This window comes from Colossoma macropomum, unplaced genomic scaffold, assembly GCF_904425465.1.
Source record: "Colossoma macropomum unplaced genomic scaffold, Colossoma_macropomum, whole genome shotgun sequence".
In the NCBI taxonomy this organism is placed as follows: Eukaryota; Metazoa; Chordata; class Actinopteri; order Characiformes; family Serrasalmidae; genus Colossoma; species Colossoma macropomum.
The window spans coordinates 34,343,564-34,360,373 of NW_023494801.1; the positions used below are offsets into that span (position 1 = coordinate 34,343,564).

The 16,810-nt window shown below is 40.3% G+C and overlaps 2 protein-coding genes across 5 annotated transcripts in view; one reads left to right on the forward strand and one right to left on the reverse strand.

Moving 5' to 3' along the window:
* The window catches only part of abcc1 (ATP-binding cassette, sub-family C (CFTR/MRP), member 1), a 68,923-nt gene extending 60,768 nt beyond the window's left edge, over positions 1-8,155 (forward strand). For all 4 annotated transcript variants that reach the window (XM_036589240.1, XM_036589241.1, XM_036589242.1 and 1 more), the window contains 4 exons: positions 1,954-2,112; positions 3,219-3,385; positions 5,452-5,646; positions 7,038-8,155. In XM_036589240.1, the coding sequence (XP_036445133.1) occupies positions 1,954-2,112; positions 3,219-3,385; positions 5,452-5,646; positions 7,038-7,146 (630 nt within the window). In that variant the 3' untranslated portion in view covers positions 7,147-8,155. The remainder of the gene's footprint in view (positions 1-1,953; positions 2,113-3,218; positions 3,386-5,451; positions 5,647-7,037) is intronic.
* A 4,037-nt stretch (positions 8,156-12,192) lies between these two features.
* The window catches only part of LOC118821855 (multidrug resistance-associated protein 1-like), a 73,967-nt gene continuing 69,349 nt past the window's right edge, over positions 12,193-16,810 (reverse strand). Inside the window, exons 28-31 of the mRNA XM_036590604.1 lie at positions 16,303-16,461; positions 15,021-15,187; positions 14,735-14,929; positions 12,193-13,279 (exon numbers count right to left, since the gene is read on the reverse strand). Coding sequence (XP_036446497.1) covers positions 13,171-13,279; positions 14,735-14,929; positions 15,021-15,187; positions 16,303-16,461 — 630 coding nt within the window. The 3' untranslated portion in view covers positions 12,193-13,170. The remainder of the gene's footprint in view (positions 13,280-14,734; positions 14,930-15,020; positions 15,188-16,302; positions 16,462-16,810) is intronic.

Here is a 16,810-nt window from a genome sequence, read left to right on the forward strand (position 1 = left end):
TGTCCGCAGAAAAATACCATGAAAATTTTCGTTCGAATATATAAATGCCTAATATGCATCAGACTTAAAGACAAGCCATGCGTTACGATGCGTTACTTCAAAGTTTAACTTTCATTTTGGCGCATGTTACTGTTCAAACACTAATATGATTCAAGAGAATCAGAATTTATATTCGCCGTACCAGACGTATGAAAAATTCCTATTAGTGCAGGTTTTTAAAATTCAGTAGAATAAATAAAAAAGATATACCATATATAGACATAAAGTAGACAGTTCAAAAACAACATGCAAGTAATATAAAGAATCTGCAGTGGGAGAGAAGTACAGATACAATAAAGTACTGAAGTACTGAAGTACATATATCCAGTATGTACTGCTAAAAGAATTGAGCAGCAGAGACAGACGGACAGACAGATAGACGGATAGATAGATATATGTCAACAGACAGATAGATACATAGATGGATAGATGGATGGATAGACAGGTAGACGGATGGATAGATAAAAATAGTCAAGTCAAAGTTTATTCATATAGTGCTTTTTACAACAGGTGTTGTCACAAAGCAGCTTCACAGAAAAATCCAGGTCCGAGCCCCCATGAGCGTCGCCAATGGCAACAGTGGCAGGAAAAATCTCCCTAAGAGCAAGAAGGAGAAACCTTGAGAGGAACCAGACATCCTCCTGTGGTCGACACCAGATAGCAAACAGCTTTAGTATAAAATATTAGAATACAAAACGGGGAAAACAGGTGGAGCAGCGGTTAATTAGACAGATTGAGTTTAAGCAGCAGCAGCAGGAGGGTCAGTTCATGAGGGTGAGGTTTGCACAGCGTTGTACAACATGAAACTCCATGGTGGTCAAGCCGGTGCAGATCAGCCAACAGAGATGGAGCTCTGGTGACTCCAGCAGCTCTGGTGGCTCCCATGTGGCGACTCAGGCAGACGTCACTCAGAGGCTCAAATAGAGAGAGAGAGAGAGAGAGATATTAACAGGACAGGTCCGTTTATGGAGAGATATTAGTGAGTTAATAGTGCAACCACTGATATTAGCAGAACGCTCGTGCAAACAGAAGAGTTTTGAGTCTAGTTTTAACTGTAGAGAGGGTGTCTGAGTCCCGAACAGAGGTCAGGAGATGATTCCACAGTTTTGAGGCTACGTAGGAAAATGCTCGACCACCTGCTGTGGTTTTTCTAATTCTAGAACCGTCAGGCCGGTATTTTGTGTGGGTTCATATGACTGAATTAATTCACTAAGATACCATGGGGCCATTTAATGATTTATACGTTAAGAGAAGTGTAACGACGACAGGATTGGGGATATATGGTCAAAATACATCGACAGACGGATAGATGGACAGATAGACATCGATAGATAGACGTCGACAAACGATCTCCTTTACCAAATGTAACTGTAAACATAATTATTATGTATATTGCAACTTAAAGTGCATATGTGCATTGACTACAGTAGAGGAAAGTGGGAGAGGCTTATTTAGGGTATGGTGTGGTGTATACAGTTGTTATGTATATTATAGCATATTCATAGGATTATTACAATATAGAAGAATTTATTGTTGTGTGCGCAGAGAAACAGTTACACCGCACAGTAAAATAAGCTTAGTCTGTACTACGAGTTAGTATACAGACACTACAGAAGTACTAAAATGAAGCACAAATATATATAAATTAAGAAAATACACAACATATGTATATTAAATACTGTACAGTTGCTGTACATCACGGTGTGTGTATGTGTGTATATATATATATATATATATATATATATATATATATATATATATATATATATATATATATATATATATATAAAATAGCAGCTCAAGCAGTTTAGCTGTGCCTTGTTTGAGTTTCAAGGTGGATTTTATTTTTGGTTCCAGACATTTTTCATATTTGGCACTAAGATTGTCTGATGTGTGTCTGTGTGTGTATTTAAGGTGGGAATTGTGGGTAGAACCGGAGCGGGAAAGTCGTCTCTGACACTCGGCCTGTTCCGTATCATCGAGGCATCGCAGGGGGAGATCTGCATCGACGGGGTGAACATTGCTGATATGGGCCTGCATGAACTCCGCTCACGCATCACCATCATTCCACAGGTACCGAACACCTGCTTCACTCACACATCACTCACACCTGCGCTCTCCAGAGCTGTTCATTCATATTCAAAACTCATTCATTCATATTCAAGACTATTCTCTGTTAGTTTTTAAACTGAACAAAATCAGTTCTTTGCTTTTATTCAGTGTTGTTTTTTTTTTGACTGAGAAATATAAAAACACATTTTAATAGATCTCCATGAAATTCAGGCTTATTATTCTGTTCTCTGTCTGAAGCCTTAATGTTCAGGAATTCCTATGAATTATTCAGTAACTGCTATGAATTATTTAGTATCTAAAATGAATTATTATTCAGTATCTACTATGAATTATTCAGTAGCTACTATGAATTATTCAGTAACTGCTATGAATTATTTAGTATCTAAAATGAATTATTATTCAGTATCTACTATGAATTATTCAGCAGCTACTATGAATTATTCAGTATCTGCTATGAATTATTCAGTAACTGCTATGATTTATTTAGTGTCTAATATGAATTATTCAGTATCTACTATGAATTATTCAGTATCTGCTATGAATTATTCAGTAACTGCTATGATTTATTTAGTGTCTAATATGAATTATTCAGTATCTACTATGAATTATTCAGTATCTACTATGAATTATTCAGTAACTGCTATGATTTATTTAGTGTCTAATATGAATTATTCAGTATCTACTATGATTTATTCAGTATCTACTATGAATTATTCAGTATCTACTGTGATTTATTTAGTGTCTAATATGAATTATTCAGTATCTACTATAAATCTAATGGCTGAGTTCGGTAATTATAAGAGTGAGCGGCTGTGGTGTGAGCCCACGCATAAACCCTTAGGGTCAGTTTCCCAGACCCAGATTAAGCCTAATACAAGACTAAATCTCCAGTGGAGATTCAACATAAACACTGATTTAGTCCAAGACTAGACCTAATCCCTGCCTAATCCCAGCCCTTTGAGTGTGAGGTTATTGTTAACTCAGCTGTTATTGTAAGTTCACACAGTCAGAAAGCTGTTATTTGTCTCAAACTGCAGTGAAAATGTCTTCATCAGTCTAGTGCAACATCTGTCCACTGTGTTTGTCCCTCTGCTGTCCTGCTGTAGGACCCAGTGCTGTTCTCTGGTTCTCTGCGGATGAACCTGGATCCCTTCGATCTTTACTCTGATGAGGAAGTGTGGAGAGCTCTGGAACTCGCACATCTCAAAAACTTTGTGTCCGGCCTGCCGGACAAGCTGAACCACGAGTGTTCAGAGGGAGGAGAGAACCTCAGGTACCGACAAGAGTATTTTCTCCTAGGGCTGCTCAATAATCCTACCACCGTGTGTACTTCAGTATCGTTCACTGTTGAGAAATATTGATAATTAGGTGATAATTAATTAATAATTACTTGCGGTTCTTTTTTTTTTTCCCTCTTATTACTAATGTGTGGATTTGCTCTGCTACTCCTCCTACAGCTTTTGAGCAAGATCTATGAAATTTTGCACCAGATTAGGTTGCTTGTTGTGTTTTTGTATTTTAACCACTTCAACTGCACTAGGTGGTGGCTAGTGTACTAATATAGTGTTTGCAGCACAAACCATACTATCGGCCTAGGAACAACTTAGCAGCTACTAAGAACTACTAAGAACCACCAAGCCACACCCTAACAACGACCTGGAATACAAAAACAACCTTGTAGCACTACAGTAGCATCTACCCAGAGATTCAGTGACCAACAGTGTTCTGCAACAGCTTTAACCTTTCTAGTGTTATTAGCTGGCTTTGTTAAACCAAATTAAAGTTCCCTTTACAGTTATATAATACATTTTCTAATGCTCAGTTAGCGCGAACAGTGTTTTTTATTATTTGTCAGTAATCTGAACAACGCGTTCACGTGCACTTGGGTAATCAGATCTACGTGAGTCAGATTTCTGCTTTACAACCAGCCAATAAACTCACAGAAGAAGACAAGACATAAACATAAAACTCAAACTTCGTGCTGCGGCTTTTTTAAAAAAAGCATTACCTGAAAATCTGAACACACATCATCTAGAAGATGAAGGATATTTAAATCCTTAATTTCGTCAAGCATGTATTTGGTGTCAGCGTCGCTCCAAAATCAGAGTAAGAGTTTAAATACACTGAGAGATCAGATTACTGAAATCCAGCCTCTTTATCGGATTTCTAGACCCTGCTCCCATCTAAGAAATCGGCGTGCGCTGTTTACACAACCACTTGAATGATTGGGTTATTCAGTGCATGTAAACGCACTCAATGCATAATATGCTCTTAATAATTTGATAACTGCAGTGAGCAATATGGTGATCGTGTTTACATGCTATTGGGTAATCAGATAATGGGGTCTACATGAGTCAGGCAGTAATCAGATTTCTGCTTTACAACCAGCCAATAAACTCACAGAAGAAGACAAGACATAAACGTAAAACTCAAACTTCGTGCTGCGGCTTTTTTGAAAAAAGCATTACCTGAAAATATGAACAAACATCATCTAGAAGATGAAGAATATTTAAATCCTTCATTTCGTCAGGCATGTATTTGGTTTCAGCGTCGCTCCAAAAGGGTTTTGCTGCGTGCTCGCTTATTTCCGGTACCGTGGTCTGTTTTCACACATGCTCAGACTGAGAAACCTGAAAGAAATCAGAGTAAGAGTTTATACACAAGAAATCTGATTACTGAGCTAAAATCCAGCCTCTTTATCAGATTTCTGAATCAGATTTCTAGACCTTACTCCGATCTAAGAAATCAGTGTGCTGTTTACACGACCACTTGAATAATCAGATAACTGCATAAATCCGATAATGATCGGATTATGGAGTGTGTGTGAACACACTCAGTGAGGCTCATTGTGGTGTAATGTACAGTACATGTGTAATAATGTAAGGTTCTTCTAACAAAATATTAGCTTGTCTGAAACATTTTTTTTGGTTTTGGTTTTGCTTTTACTAAAACACACTTACTGCCCAGGTTTCATGCCTGCCAAAGACTTTTGCACAGAACTGTACATGAAAATATACGAAAGGCAAACTTTCCTGGCTGTGCTCACTGATTGTGTTGCAAGTGAATGGCTAGACTTCTTCTCCTTCCACGTCTGGAGGGTTAAAGACACGCAGAACCACCTCGTGTCTTCAGTTCAGGCTTTTGCAGATAATAGCCGATCGCTGTAATCACTTTCTCAAAAATACTTCAAACGCATAATAGAAGTATTTAAAAAATGTTTAATTTATCATATTATCTTATCACCCAGGCTTATTTCTCTTTTTCTCTTATTTCTCTCTTATTTGATCATTTTCTGTCCACGCTGAGTAATTTCTCTTGCTTGTCTGTGTTCGTGGTCAGTCTGGGGCAGAGGCAGCTGGTGTGCTTGGCTCGAGCTTTACTCCGTAAGACCAAGATTTTGGTTCTGGACGAAGCGACGGCAGCTGTGGACCTGGAGACGGACAACCTGATCCAGTCCACCATCCGCACGCAGTTCGAGGACTGCACGGTTCTGACCATCGCCCACCGCCTCAACACCATCATGGACTACACCAGGTAACACTGACCAGCATCACAGTGATTTTGTTAGAATTAATTCTGTATTTCATAACTGTGGATGTAGTTCTAGTTAGCTTTGTGAATTTGTGTATTCGGTGGGCTTTTAACAGTATTTTTTACCAGCGTATTTGAATAGAATCAGATTGTGGCCAATAAAAGCCAATCCCAGTCCGTAATCCCAATATGGCAGTGCGCCCAGACGCAGCAGCCCAGCGCTCTACCAGTTTTCCTTGTCTTTTGGCCTTATTTATCTTTATCTGTCTGTCTGCCTGTCTGTCTGTATATGCCCTTATCTATTTCTCTATCTGTCTGTCTATCTATCCATCTATCTATCTATGCCTCTATGTATCTATCTATCTATGTCTGTCTGTCTCTCTGTCTGTTTCATTGCATTGTCCATTTTATCAGCTCCACTTACTATATAGGTGCACTTTGTAGTTCTACAGTTACAGACTGTAGTCCATCTGTTTCTCTGATACTTTGTTAGCCCCCTTTTACCCTGTTCTTCAGTGGTCAGGACCCCCATGGACCCTCACAGAGCAGGTACTATTTGGGTGGTGGGTCATTCTCAGCACTGCAGTAACACTGACGTGGTGGTGGTGTGTTAGTGTGTGTTGTGCTGGTCTGAGTGGATCAGACACAGCAGTGCTGCTGGAGTTTTTAAACACTGTGTCCACTCACTGTCCACTCTATTAGACACTCCTACCTTGTTGGTCCACCTTGTAGATGTAAAGTCAGAGACGATAGCTCATCTGCTGCTGCACAGTTTGTGTTAGTCATCCTCTAGTCCTTCATCAGTGGTCACAGGACGCTGTTGGCTGGATATTTTTGGTTGGTGGACTATTCTCAGTCCAGCAGTGACACTGAGCTGTTTAAAAACTCCAGCAGCACTGCTGTGTCTGATCCACTCAGACCAGCACAACACACACTAACACACCACCACCACGTCAGTGTTACTGCAGTGCTGAGAATGACCCACCACCCAAATAGTACCTGCTCTGTGAGGGTCCATGGGGGTCCTGACCACTGAAGAACAGGGTAAAAGGGGGCTAACAAAGTATCAGAGAAACAGATGGACTACAGTCTGTAACTGTAGAACTACAAAGTGCTTCTATATGGTCAGCTGATAAAATGGACAATGAGCATAGAAACAAGGAGGTGGGTTTAATGAAGTGGCCAGTCGGTGTATACAAATCTGATGCCATTATATATTTGGTAAATATATTATTTATGTGGATAAATTCAGCTGTAAGAAATGCCACACAGATTGAAATACATAGTGTGTTTAATATTTATGTTATGAATATAAATTGTTTTTTGTGCATCAAAAATTCTGAACTTGATTAAAACAAACAAAGCAACATGTTTCCATCTTTGTGCCCCTGCAGGGTTCTGGTTCTAGATAAAGGTCAGATGGCAGAGTTTGATTCTCCCTCCAGTCTCATCGCCAAGAAAGGAATCTTCTACAAGATGGCCAAAGACTCCGGTTTGGTCTGATCAGAAACGAGTGGACGCTGAAGAGCCTCATTCTAGAACACATGCTGTGGGTGGAGCCTGAGTGATGGTAACCCCTGGCAACCTCTGACTGACAGCCCAGACCCCCTTTTTTTTTTCTTTTTTCCCCCTCATTTCCCCGTGACTCCTCCCGCTGCTGCTGCTGCTGGAGTAGCTGTTACTGTAGCGTCTCTATGAGTGAGAGCGACTCAGAGCCTCCGACGCTTCTGCCCTGCGCTTAATGCCAACACCGCGTTTTAGTGAAACTCTGAGGGCAAGAAAAAGAGCTTGATTTCTTAATAGACACTTTCTGACGTGTGTTTGTTTTTCTTTAAAAGATGCCTCACTGCGAGTGAACCACGAGTCAGACTCGACTGTCCTGCTGTGGTTTTAAATAGGAGATAGAGGCGATTATAACCGTGTGGTTTGACCAACATGTTTGAGTTAGACGCAGATATTAATCTCTCTCATGGTGCAATGTTAATGATGTTGGTGCCGTCAGCTCCTGCCCGCTGACCGCCGCGGCCCGCTGAACACAGCCGGCAGGGCCTGGAGCCGAGCCAAAGACGATACTGACCCCGGGGCGGTTCTCTGAAGTGAAACAGAGAGTTTAAGAGTTCTCCAAAGAGTTGATCTGAGAGACCTCAGACCATCACCGCAGAGCTGCTGCTCTTCAACAGGACGGCTGGACTTCTATTCACGCACAACTTCAGATCTGTTTTGTTTACGTATCTGATGGCTTAGATCTTTTCTTTGAAGTCTGAGCTCAGAGGGAGATAAGAGAGGTACTATTAAAAATTCAGCTTAGATTTATTATCATTATATTATGATTTATTATCAGTAGTATTAGTGTATTTATTTACTGTACTGGTACATAAAGGGGAAATCATTCAACAGGCCAGATTCTATTATTACTGTTTTTATATCTTTATTATTATTATTGTTCAGTATTGTTAGTGGTGGTGTTGTTGTTGTTGTTGTTGTTATTGTTGCTGTTAATAATTATAATAATAATAATAGTAATAATAATAATGACTAATATTAAAACAATAGCAATAATACCATTAACACCGCTACTACTACAACTAATAATAATAATAATAATAATAAAAATAACAGTAGTAATAATAATACCTGGCTAACAACAACCACTGTTGTTGGTTAGCCAAGTATTATTAGTTTTATCATTATTATATTCTGTGTTGCTTAACAAGAACAATTATTACCATTATTATTATTTTCAATACTGCTGCTAATAATACTTAACAAAGCCACAAAAACACTTCTTTCTCTTCTTATTGTCTTAGATTGATCGTCCAGCCTGATCAGATTTGATTGTTCTGAGTCTGTGGTCGTGTTTGTGCAGCAGCGCCGTCACTGCAGTCAATCTGAATCTGATTCAGACTGAAAAAGACTAAAAAAGTCTAAATGACTGAGTTTTTCTCCCATTTCTGTCTGTACAGCCTTATTTTACTGTCTTGTTGTGAGTCAGTCTGTCGTTTCTGCCTCGGCTCGTCTCGTCTCAGAGCTTTGAGATGATGGTCTCGGGTTCCTGCCGCTCTCAGAGAACTGAAACAGCTGAATCCACATTTACGGAACCCTCCAGAACCGGAGGCTCTCTCCTCTCGTTATGAATGTAATAACTGACTAGTTACCACATCTCACTCCCTTTCTGTCTCACTCCTTTCCCGTCTCGCTCCTTTCCCACCTCACTCCATTTAGATCTGTTTTATTTGTTAAATGTGAGCTGACTTTAAATTCAGGAAGGTAAAAGCAGGTGACCTTTGACTTTTTATGCTTCATATCCAAATCCAAACACAGTGGTCAGTGCAGGTCATCCTTCTGTGTCTTGCCTAGTTAAGTCTTGCTGTCCATCTCTGTGTGTGTGTGTGCATGCATCCGTCAGCTGAATGTACGATAGTGTGTGTGTGTGCGGAGGTGTGTGTGTGTGTGTGTGTGTGTGTGTGTGTGTGTGTGTGTGTGTGTGTGTGTGTGGATGGCGAGTGTGTAGCGGTGTTCCGCTCATCCACACCTCCGCGCTCGCTCGGTGCACCACCGTCTAAACGAATAGCCTTTCTGGACTTTATTTGTGGTCAGTCAGCAAGACGCGTCCTGTGTTTTGAGTTTATTACAGAACTTTAAATCATATATTGTTGCATTTAAACACACAATACCTGATTTGTTACATATTTATATGGTTTGTATGTAAGCGTAAGATTATAATTTGATATTTGTAATATACATGCACTAGTTTTTAAGTGTGCTTACTTTCTTGAATCAAAATGTAAAGAGTTAAAAAAAAATAAACATTTTTGTAACTAATTCTGTGTTGTTTGTTTCAGATTCAGTTCACTTCTGAAAGAAATCATAAGTATGTAACAGACTGCAGGAGTAACAAGAACATTTTAGATTTTGATTATTATTTAATGATAATGTTGTTGTTGATAATAATAATAATAATAATTTTAAAATACAATAAAAACATTAAAGATATTTTTATTATTGTTGGTATTAGTGTTGGTAGTAATAATAACTGACTTATAATATTAAAAACAATAGTAATAATATTATTGTTAACAACACTGCTGCTACAACTAATAACAGTAACAATAGAAATAATAATACTTGGCTAAACAACCCAACTAGTGTTGTTGTTTAGCCAAGTATTATTAGTATTATCAGTATGATGTTATATACTATGTTACTCTGCATAACAAGAACGATTTCTATTATTATTTATAATAGAATTTATAATTTACTGCTACGTCAGGGTCTCCTTTGTCATATTTTTCATTTTATAATGTGCCAAAAGTTTTTTAGAGGTGACAGGTCTGGACTTCAGGCAGGTCAGTTTAGCACCCGGACTCGTCTTGCTGAAATAAACAAGGCCTTCCCTGATAAAGACGTCGTCTGGATGGCAGCATATGTAGCCAAAACATGTATATATCGTTCAGCATTAATGGTGCCTTCACAGATGTGCACGTCACTCATGCCATGTGCACTAATGCATCCTTATACCATCATGAATACTGGCTTTTGAACTGTGCACTGATAACAAGCTGAGTGGTCTTTAGCCCGGAGGACACAGTGTCCATGATTTCCAAAAAGAATTTCAAATGCTGATTCGTCGGACCACAGGACACTTTTCCACTTCCCCTCAGTCCATTTCAAATGAGCTCAGGCCCAGAGAAGGTGGCAGCATTTCTGGATCCTGTTTATATTTGGTTTCTTCTTTGCGTTTTAGAGTTTTAACTTGCATTTGTGGATGCAGTGATGAACTGTTTTCACAGACAGTGTTTTTCAGAAGTGTTTCTGAGTCCATGCAGTGATTTCCACTACAGAATCCTGTCTGTTTTTAATGCAGTGCTGCCTGAGGGCCCAAAGATCACAGCCAGCAGATACTGGTTTTTGGTCTTGTCCCTTACATACAGAGATTTCTCCAGATTCTCTGAGTCTTTTAATGTTATTATGTACCGTAGATGATGAAAAGTATAAGTTCTTTGCTATTTTACATTGAGAAACGTTATTCTTGAATTGTTGCACTATTTGATGGTGCAGTCTTTCACAGAGTGGTGAACCCCTCCTCATCTTTACTTCTGAAAGACTCCGCCTCTCTGAGATGATCTTTAATACACAATCATGTTACTGACCTGTTGCCACCAGGTGATTTATTTATTTTTTTATTTTTTTTATTTTTTTTAGCAATACACAACTTTACCAGCCTTTTGTTGCCCCGTCCCAACTTTTATGGGAATGGGGTTGTATATTTAGTAAGAAATTCTACTCACTGGACAAAAAAAATTAGTCTCCTGTGACTGAAACGTACCGAATAGCGTGTAAAACCTCCACCAGCACAAATAACAGCTGCGATTCGATTTGGCTGGACTGGACGAGTTTCTGGATGTAGGCGACATCCGTGTTCGGCCACTGTTACATCAGAGAATTGCGTAGTTCGGCCAGATTTTGTGGATACTTTCCCTGCGTCTTACTCGTTCTTCCAGGTCGTCCCACAGATTTTTAGGAGGGTTTAAATCTGGGGATTTTTCGGGCCAGTCCAGATGTGTGAATCAGTCCAGAAGAATTCCCATCTTGGGAAAACAGGGATATGAATGTTATGTTTCTCCGTAAGGTGATGAGCAAAAGGCAAAACCTGGTTGTCCAGCAGCTCCAACCAACCCATTTCTGTGTAAACACCCCCAGAACATCACAGAACCTCCTCCAGCTTGAACCACACCTTACACACAGTCCTCATTGAAGGCTTCCTGAGGTCCACGATGAACACGATGCCCAGCATCATTCACATATGGGCAGAATCAGATTCGTCTGACCAGATAACACGTTTCCAGTCATGAACAGTCCAGTTTTGTCTCTTCATCCACTGTAACCGGACAACTCTGTGAGCAGAAGTGATCAAAGGCCTCTTGCGTGCCACTCTGCTCCGTATGTTCGTGGTATGCTGTTCCCTATGGAGAGTTCTTTCAGAAATTGGTTGTGAAGAACCTGCATTGACTTATAGAAGCAGTTCTTGTCTGGAAGCAAAGCGATTTTTATTCACAAGCCATGAAACAAGCCGGCAGTCCCTGTTCATTAGTTTCGTCTTTCAGCCACAATTCTTACAAGAGTTTCCTGTAGACTGGGATTCTTGGCACTGCTGGTCGACCCGTATGACCGTACGCTTAATACACCTGCAAATTCAGCTACTTCCTTCACACTGTGGCCTTCGGTGCCTAAATGCAATCACTCCTTTTCACCAATCATTAACATCTGTTTTGCGACCCATTTTCCCAACATTGAACAATACGTTCACTGCACTGTGCCACCTTTTCTCAATCTATGAATCCCGTCACACACCCTGCATGTATTTATATGACATCTGCAGGAGCCTGAAGTTACTACCACCTAGTCACAAGCTGACAATTTTTTTTGTCCGGGGAGCTTATTTTTCACAGACCTGGGTTTAAGTATTTCTTAAATAAATCGTTGTCTTTCTGCATCAGATTATTTTGTAATGTCAACATGCAACAAGAAAAAAAACAAGAATGCTATTAGCCGAAGAAGCATTATTTGTGTTTATTAAACAGATTATTGCTGTTCACAAGAAGAAAACATTCAAGTTTTGCAGCATCTTCAAAGGTAAAATATAGAAAAACACAAGTATGATACAGTACAGTATAAATATTAATTTAAAGATCTACAGCCTCAATCAGGAAAGACTGCAGCTGCCCGCTTAGTGTTGAGCACTTCAACATCAGTACAAAAATAACACCAAAATATTCACTTAATACTTCAATAGGTGTTCCGCTGTGGCCCTGTTCCAGCAGTTCCTGACCGAGGAATTCATATCAGCTTCAAAATCATGAGAAAAAAAACAAAAACAAAGAATCGATACACCTACAAACATTTTATGTTTTATTTAAAAGCATATTTTAATTTTATAAATAGATCTCAGGCAGCATCATCCCTGACATTAAACTCTCATAACTTCTATCACTCTATTCTCACTTTCGTCAGACAAAATGCTGTTTTGATTGCAGATAATTTGTGTAATTCAGCTGTGTTTTTATTGCTCTCTGCTACCAAATATATGGTGAAATGCTAATACGACAGATGCAGTGTTAACGTCAACAGTCCTCTAAGTGTTACTGTTGAAAACAGTGCGCAGTGCAGACGTCTGTCTGCTTTACGTCTCTAATGCTTATTAACACTGGAACGTTACAGAAATGTTCCCTTTGTTCTTCACATTCACTTCGTAATGCAGGTCATTTCTTTTAGCACCTCTGAGCTGGACGTCCGTAAAGCAGGATGTTCTGGATAGTCTTTATTTTTAAACACCCCTAATGAGCAGCATGTTTACTCTGTGCTGCATTTCTCTGGACAAAAGGGTCAATCCTGAAAGGTCATTTCGGTGCCCTGCTGCTGAAGCTTTTCCATCACGTGCAGTTTGTTGCTATAGTGTTTTGTCACAGACTTCACAGGCAGGAACTCCTCTGAACTGACGAGGAGGACGATGATGAAGATCCAGAGCATTCAAACCAGTCCGGCCTCTCGACACATCCAGTAAAACTGACCTCTCCGGGCGATGAGGTTTGCCGGAGAGTCCATCTCAGTGATGTAACCTCTGTCCATCACGATCACCCTGTGAGCAAAGATTCAACAGGTTAATTGCTTCTTTGAAACCTTTTAAACTGCCAACTGAATGTGGGCGTGGCTTAAAGTAGAAAAGTAGTGACAGGTGTGTATGTTTATTGACCACAAAAGTGATTTAGCATGCTTATTGGCTCACTTGTGCTGGTAAGACCAGCTACACTGAAAGGCCAAAAGTACATGGGTTCAGGTGTTTCAGCCACACTCATTGCTAACGGGTGTATAAAGTCAAGCACATAACCTTGCAGTCTCCATAGACAAACACTGGCAGTAGAGGGTCGTACTGAAGAGCTCAGTGATTTAAGGATGTCACCTTTGACACAATGCCATTTGTGAAATTGTTGTCCTGCTAGATCTGCCCCTGTCAGCTGTAAGTGCTGTTATTGTGAAATGGAAGTATCTAGGAGCAACAACAGCTCAGCCACGAAGCGGTAAACCACGCAAACTCAGAGTGGAGGCGCTGAGTGCTGAAGCATGTAGCATGTAAAATCATCTATTCTTTGTCACTATAGAAACTGCCTCTGGAAGCAACATCGGCGCAAGAACTGTGATTCTGGGTCTTCATAAAATGGGTTTCCATGGCTGAGCAGCTGCACACAAGCCTAAGATCACTATGCACAATGCCGAGCGCTGGATGGAGTGGAGTAAAGCGCCGCCACTGGACTCTGGAGCAGTGGAAACGTGTTCTGTGGAGTGATGAATGATCTGATGATCTGTCAGCCTGATGGACGAGTCTGGGTTTGGCGAATGCCAGGAGAACGTTACCTGCCTGACTACACTGTGCCAGCTGTAGAGTTTGGTGGAGGAGGGATGATGATATGGGGCTGTTTTTCAGGGGTTGATCTAGAACCCTTAGTTCCAGTGAAGGGGAATCTTAACGCTTCAGCACCAAGACATTTTGGACAGTTGTACACTTCCAACTTTGTGGAACAGTTTGAGGAAGAACCTTTCCTGTTCCAGCATGACTGAGCCTCAGTGCACAAAGCAGCTCCATAAAGGCCTGACTGGGTGAGTTTGGTGTGGAAGAACTTGACTGACCCTCACAGAGCCCTGACCTCAACCCCATCAAACACCTTTGGGATGAACTAGAACGGAGATTGTGAGCCAGACCCTCTCGCCCAACATCAGTGTCTGACCTCACAAATGCTCTTCTGGATGAATGGGCAGAAATTCCCACAGACTCTCTCCAACATCTTGTAGGAAGAGTGGAAGCTGTTATAGCTGCAAAGGGGGACCAACTCCAGGTGGTGTGATTCATCACTTCACGGAATACGTCTCTACTGCTCCAGAGTCCAGTGTGGAGATGTTCAGCATCTTTAGTAGTCTTGATTCTGTGGTCACTCTATGACTCACTGTTGTCTATAAACATGGACTGAAGTGCTCCAGAGTGCTGCAGTCATCTGAGCGGTACCTCTACAGAATGTAATGCAGAGCTGGTCAGTGTTACCTGGTGTAGTCCATGATGGTGTTGAGGCGGTGGGCGATGGTCAGAACCGTGCAGTCCTCGAACTGCGTGCGGATGGTGGACTGGATCAGGTTGTCCGTCTCCAGGTCCACAGCTGCCGTCGCTTCGTCCAGAACCAGAATCTTGGTCTTACGAAGTAAAGCTCGAGCCAAGCACACCAGCTGCCTCTGCCCCAGACTGACCACAAACATGGACAATTGGTCAGTGCAACACCAGAAACATACAGAACATAAAAGATACAAATATAAGAAAAAAAATCGCTCGGTACCTGAGGTTCTCTCCTCCCTCTGAACACTCGTGGTTCAGCTTGTCCGGCAGGCCGGACACAAAGTTTTTGAGATGTGCGAGTTCCAGAGCTCTCCACACTTCCTCATCAGAGTAAAGATCGAAGGGATCCAGGTTCATCCGCAGAGAACCAGAGAACAGCACTGGGTCCTACAGCAGGACAGCAGAGGGACAAACACAGTGGACAGATGTTACACTAGACTGATGAAGACATTTTCACTGCAGTTTGAGACAAATAACAGCTGTCTGACTGTGTGAACTTACAATAACAGCTGAGTTAACAATAACCTCACACTCAAAGGGCTGGGATTAGGCAGGGATTAGGTCTAGTCTTGGACTAAACGCAGTGTTCATGCTGAATCTCCACTGGAGATTTAGTCTTGGATTATGCTTAATCTTGGTTTGGGAAACTGACCTTAACAATGTATGTGTGGTCTCACACAACAACTGCTCACTCTTATAATTACCGAACTCAGCCATTAGATTCATATTAGATACTGAATAATTCACAGTAGATACTGAATAATTCATAGTAGATACTGAATAATTCATAGTAGATACTGAATAATTTATAGTAGATGCTGAATAATTCATAGTAGATACTGAATAATTCATAGTAGATGCTGAATAATTCATAGTAGCTGTTGAATAATTCATAGTAAATACTAAATTATTCATATTAGTTTCTGAATAATTCATAGTAAATATTGAATTGTTCATATTAGTTTCTGAATAATTCATAGTAGATACTGAATAATTTATAGTAGATGCTGAATAATTTATAGTAGATGCTGAATAATTCATAGTAAATACTGAATAATTCATAGTAGATACTGAATAATTTATAGTAGATATTGAATAATTCATAGTAAATACTGAATAATTCATAGTAGATACTGAATAATTTATAGTAGATATTGAATAATTCCCATTAGTTTCTGAATAATTTATAGTAGATACTGAATAACTAATAACATTAATTGCACTGCAGTTTAAGGGGGTAAAAAAATAGTGTTCTCAGTTCACTCGTTTATAAAAACCAAACTTCTTTCATTCACAGCTCTCAGATAACTGAAATAATAAAATCTAGCAGTTAAAAGGAATAAAGGACGTCTTTTCACACTTTTCACACTCTGTATTTTCCATGTAAAGCACATCATAGAGATCCAAACAAACAGGACTGATTTAGGAGAAACACTGTCCACCGGATCGTAAGCAGCCCTGATCTGAGTGAGTTAATGAATGGTGAACAGAGCGCGGTGTACCTGCGGGATGATGGTGATTCGGGACCTCAGGTCCTGCAGGCCGATCTCTGCGATATCGACCCCGTCGATGTAAATCTGCCCCTTCGCCGCCTCCAGGATGCGGAAGATTCCCAGAGCGAGAGAAGATTTCCCTGCACCTGTTCTCCCCACGATCCCGACCTAACCGGAGCGGGAAAGGCCAGTTTAAAACAAAATAATCGGAATATGAACCTTTACTGAACGTTAATAACACACAACTTAGAATAAACAAAACTATCCAGCTTCTTATTATTATACACACTTAAAAAAGATGGTTCTGTTGAGAACATTGGGCCTCATTCACCAGTATCTTCAGATGTTAAATATGTTCTTGAGAAAGGTTCTAAAAAATTCGTCAGGTTCATGACGTGTTCTTAAACCGCGGAAAACACCGGTGAATGTCTTCGTGAAAAGTGGGTTTAAAGAAGAAATTTCTTCTTAAAAATGGTCGGTAAATGAGGCCCACTGAGTTCTATATAGAACCCGCATG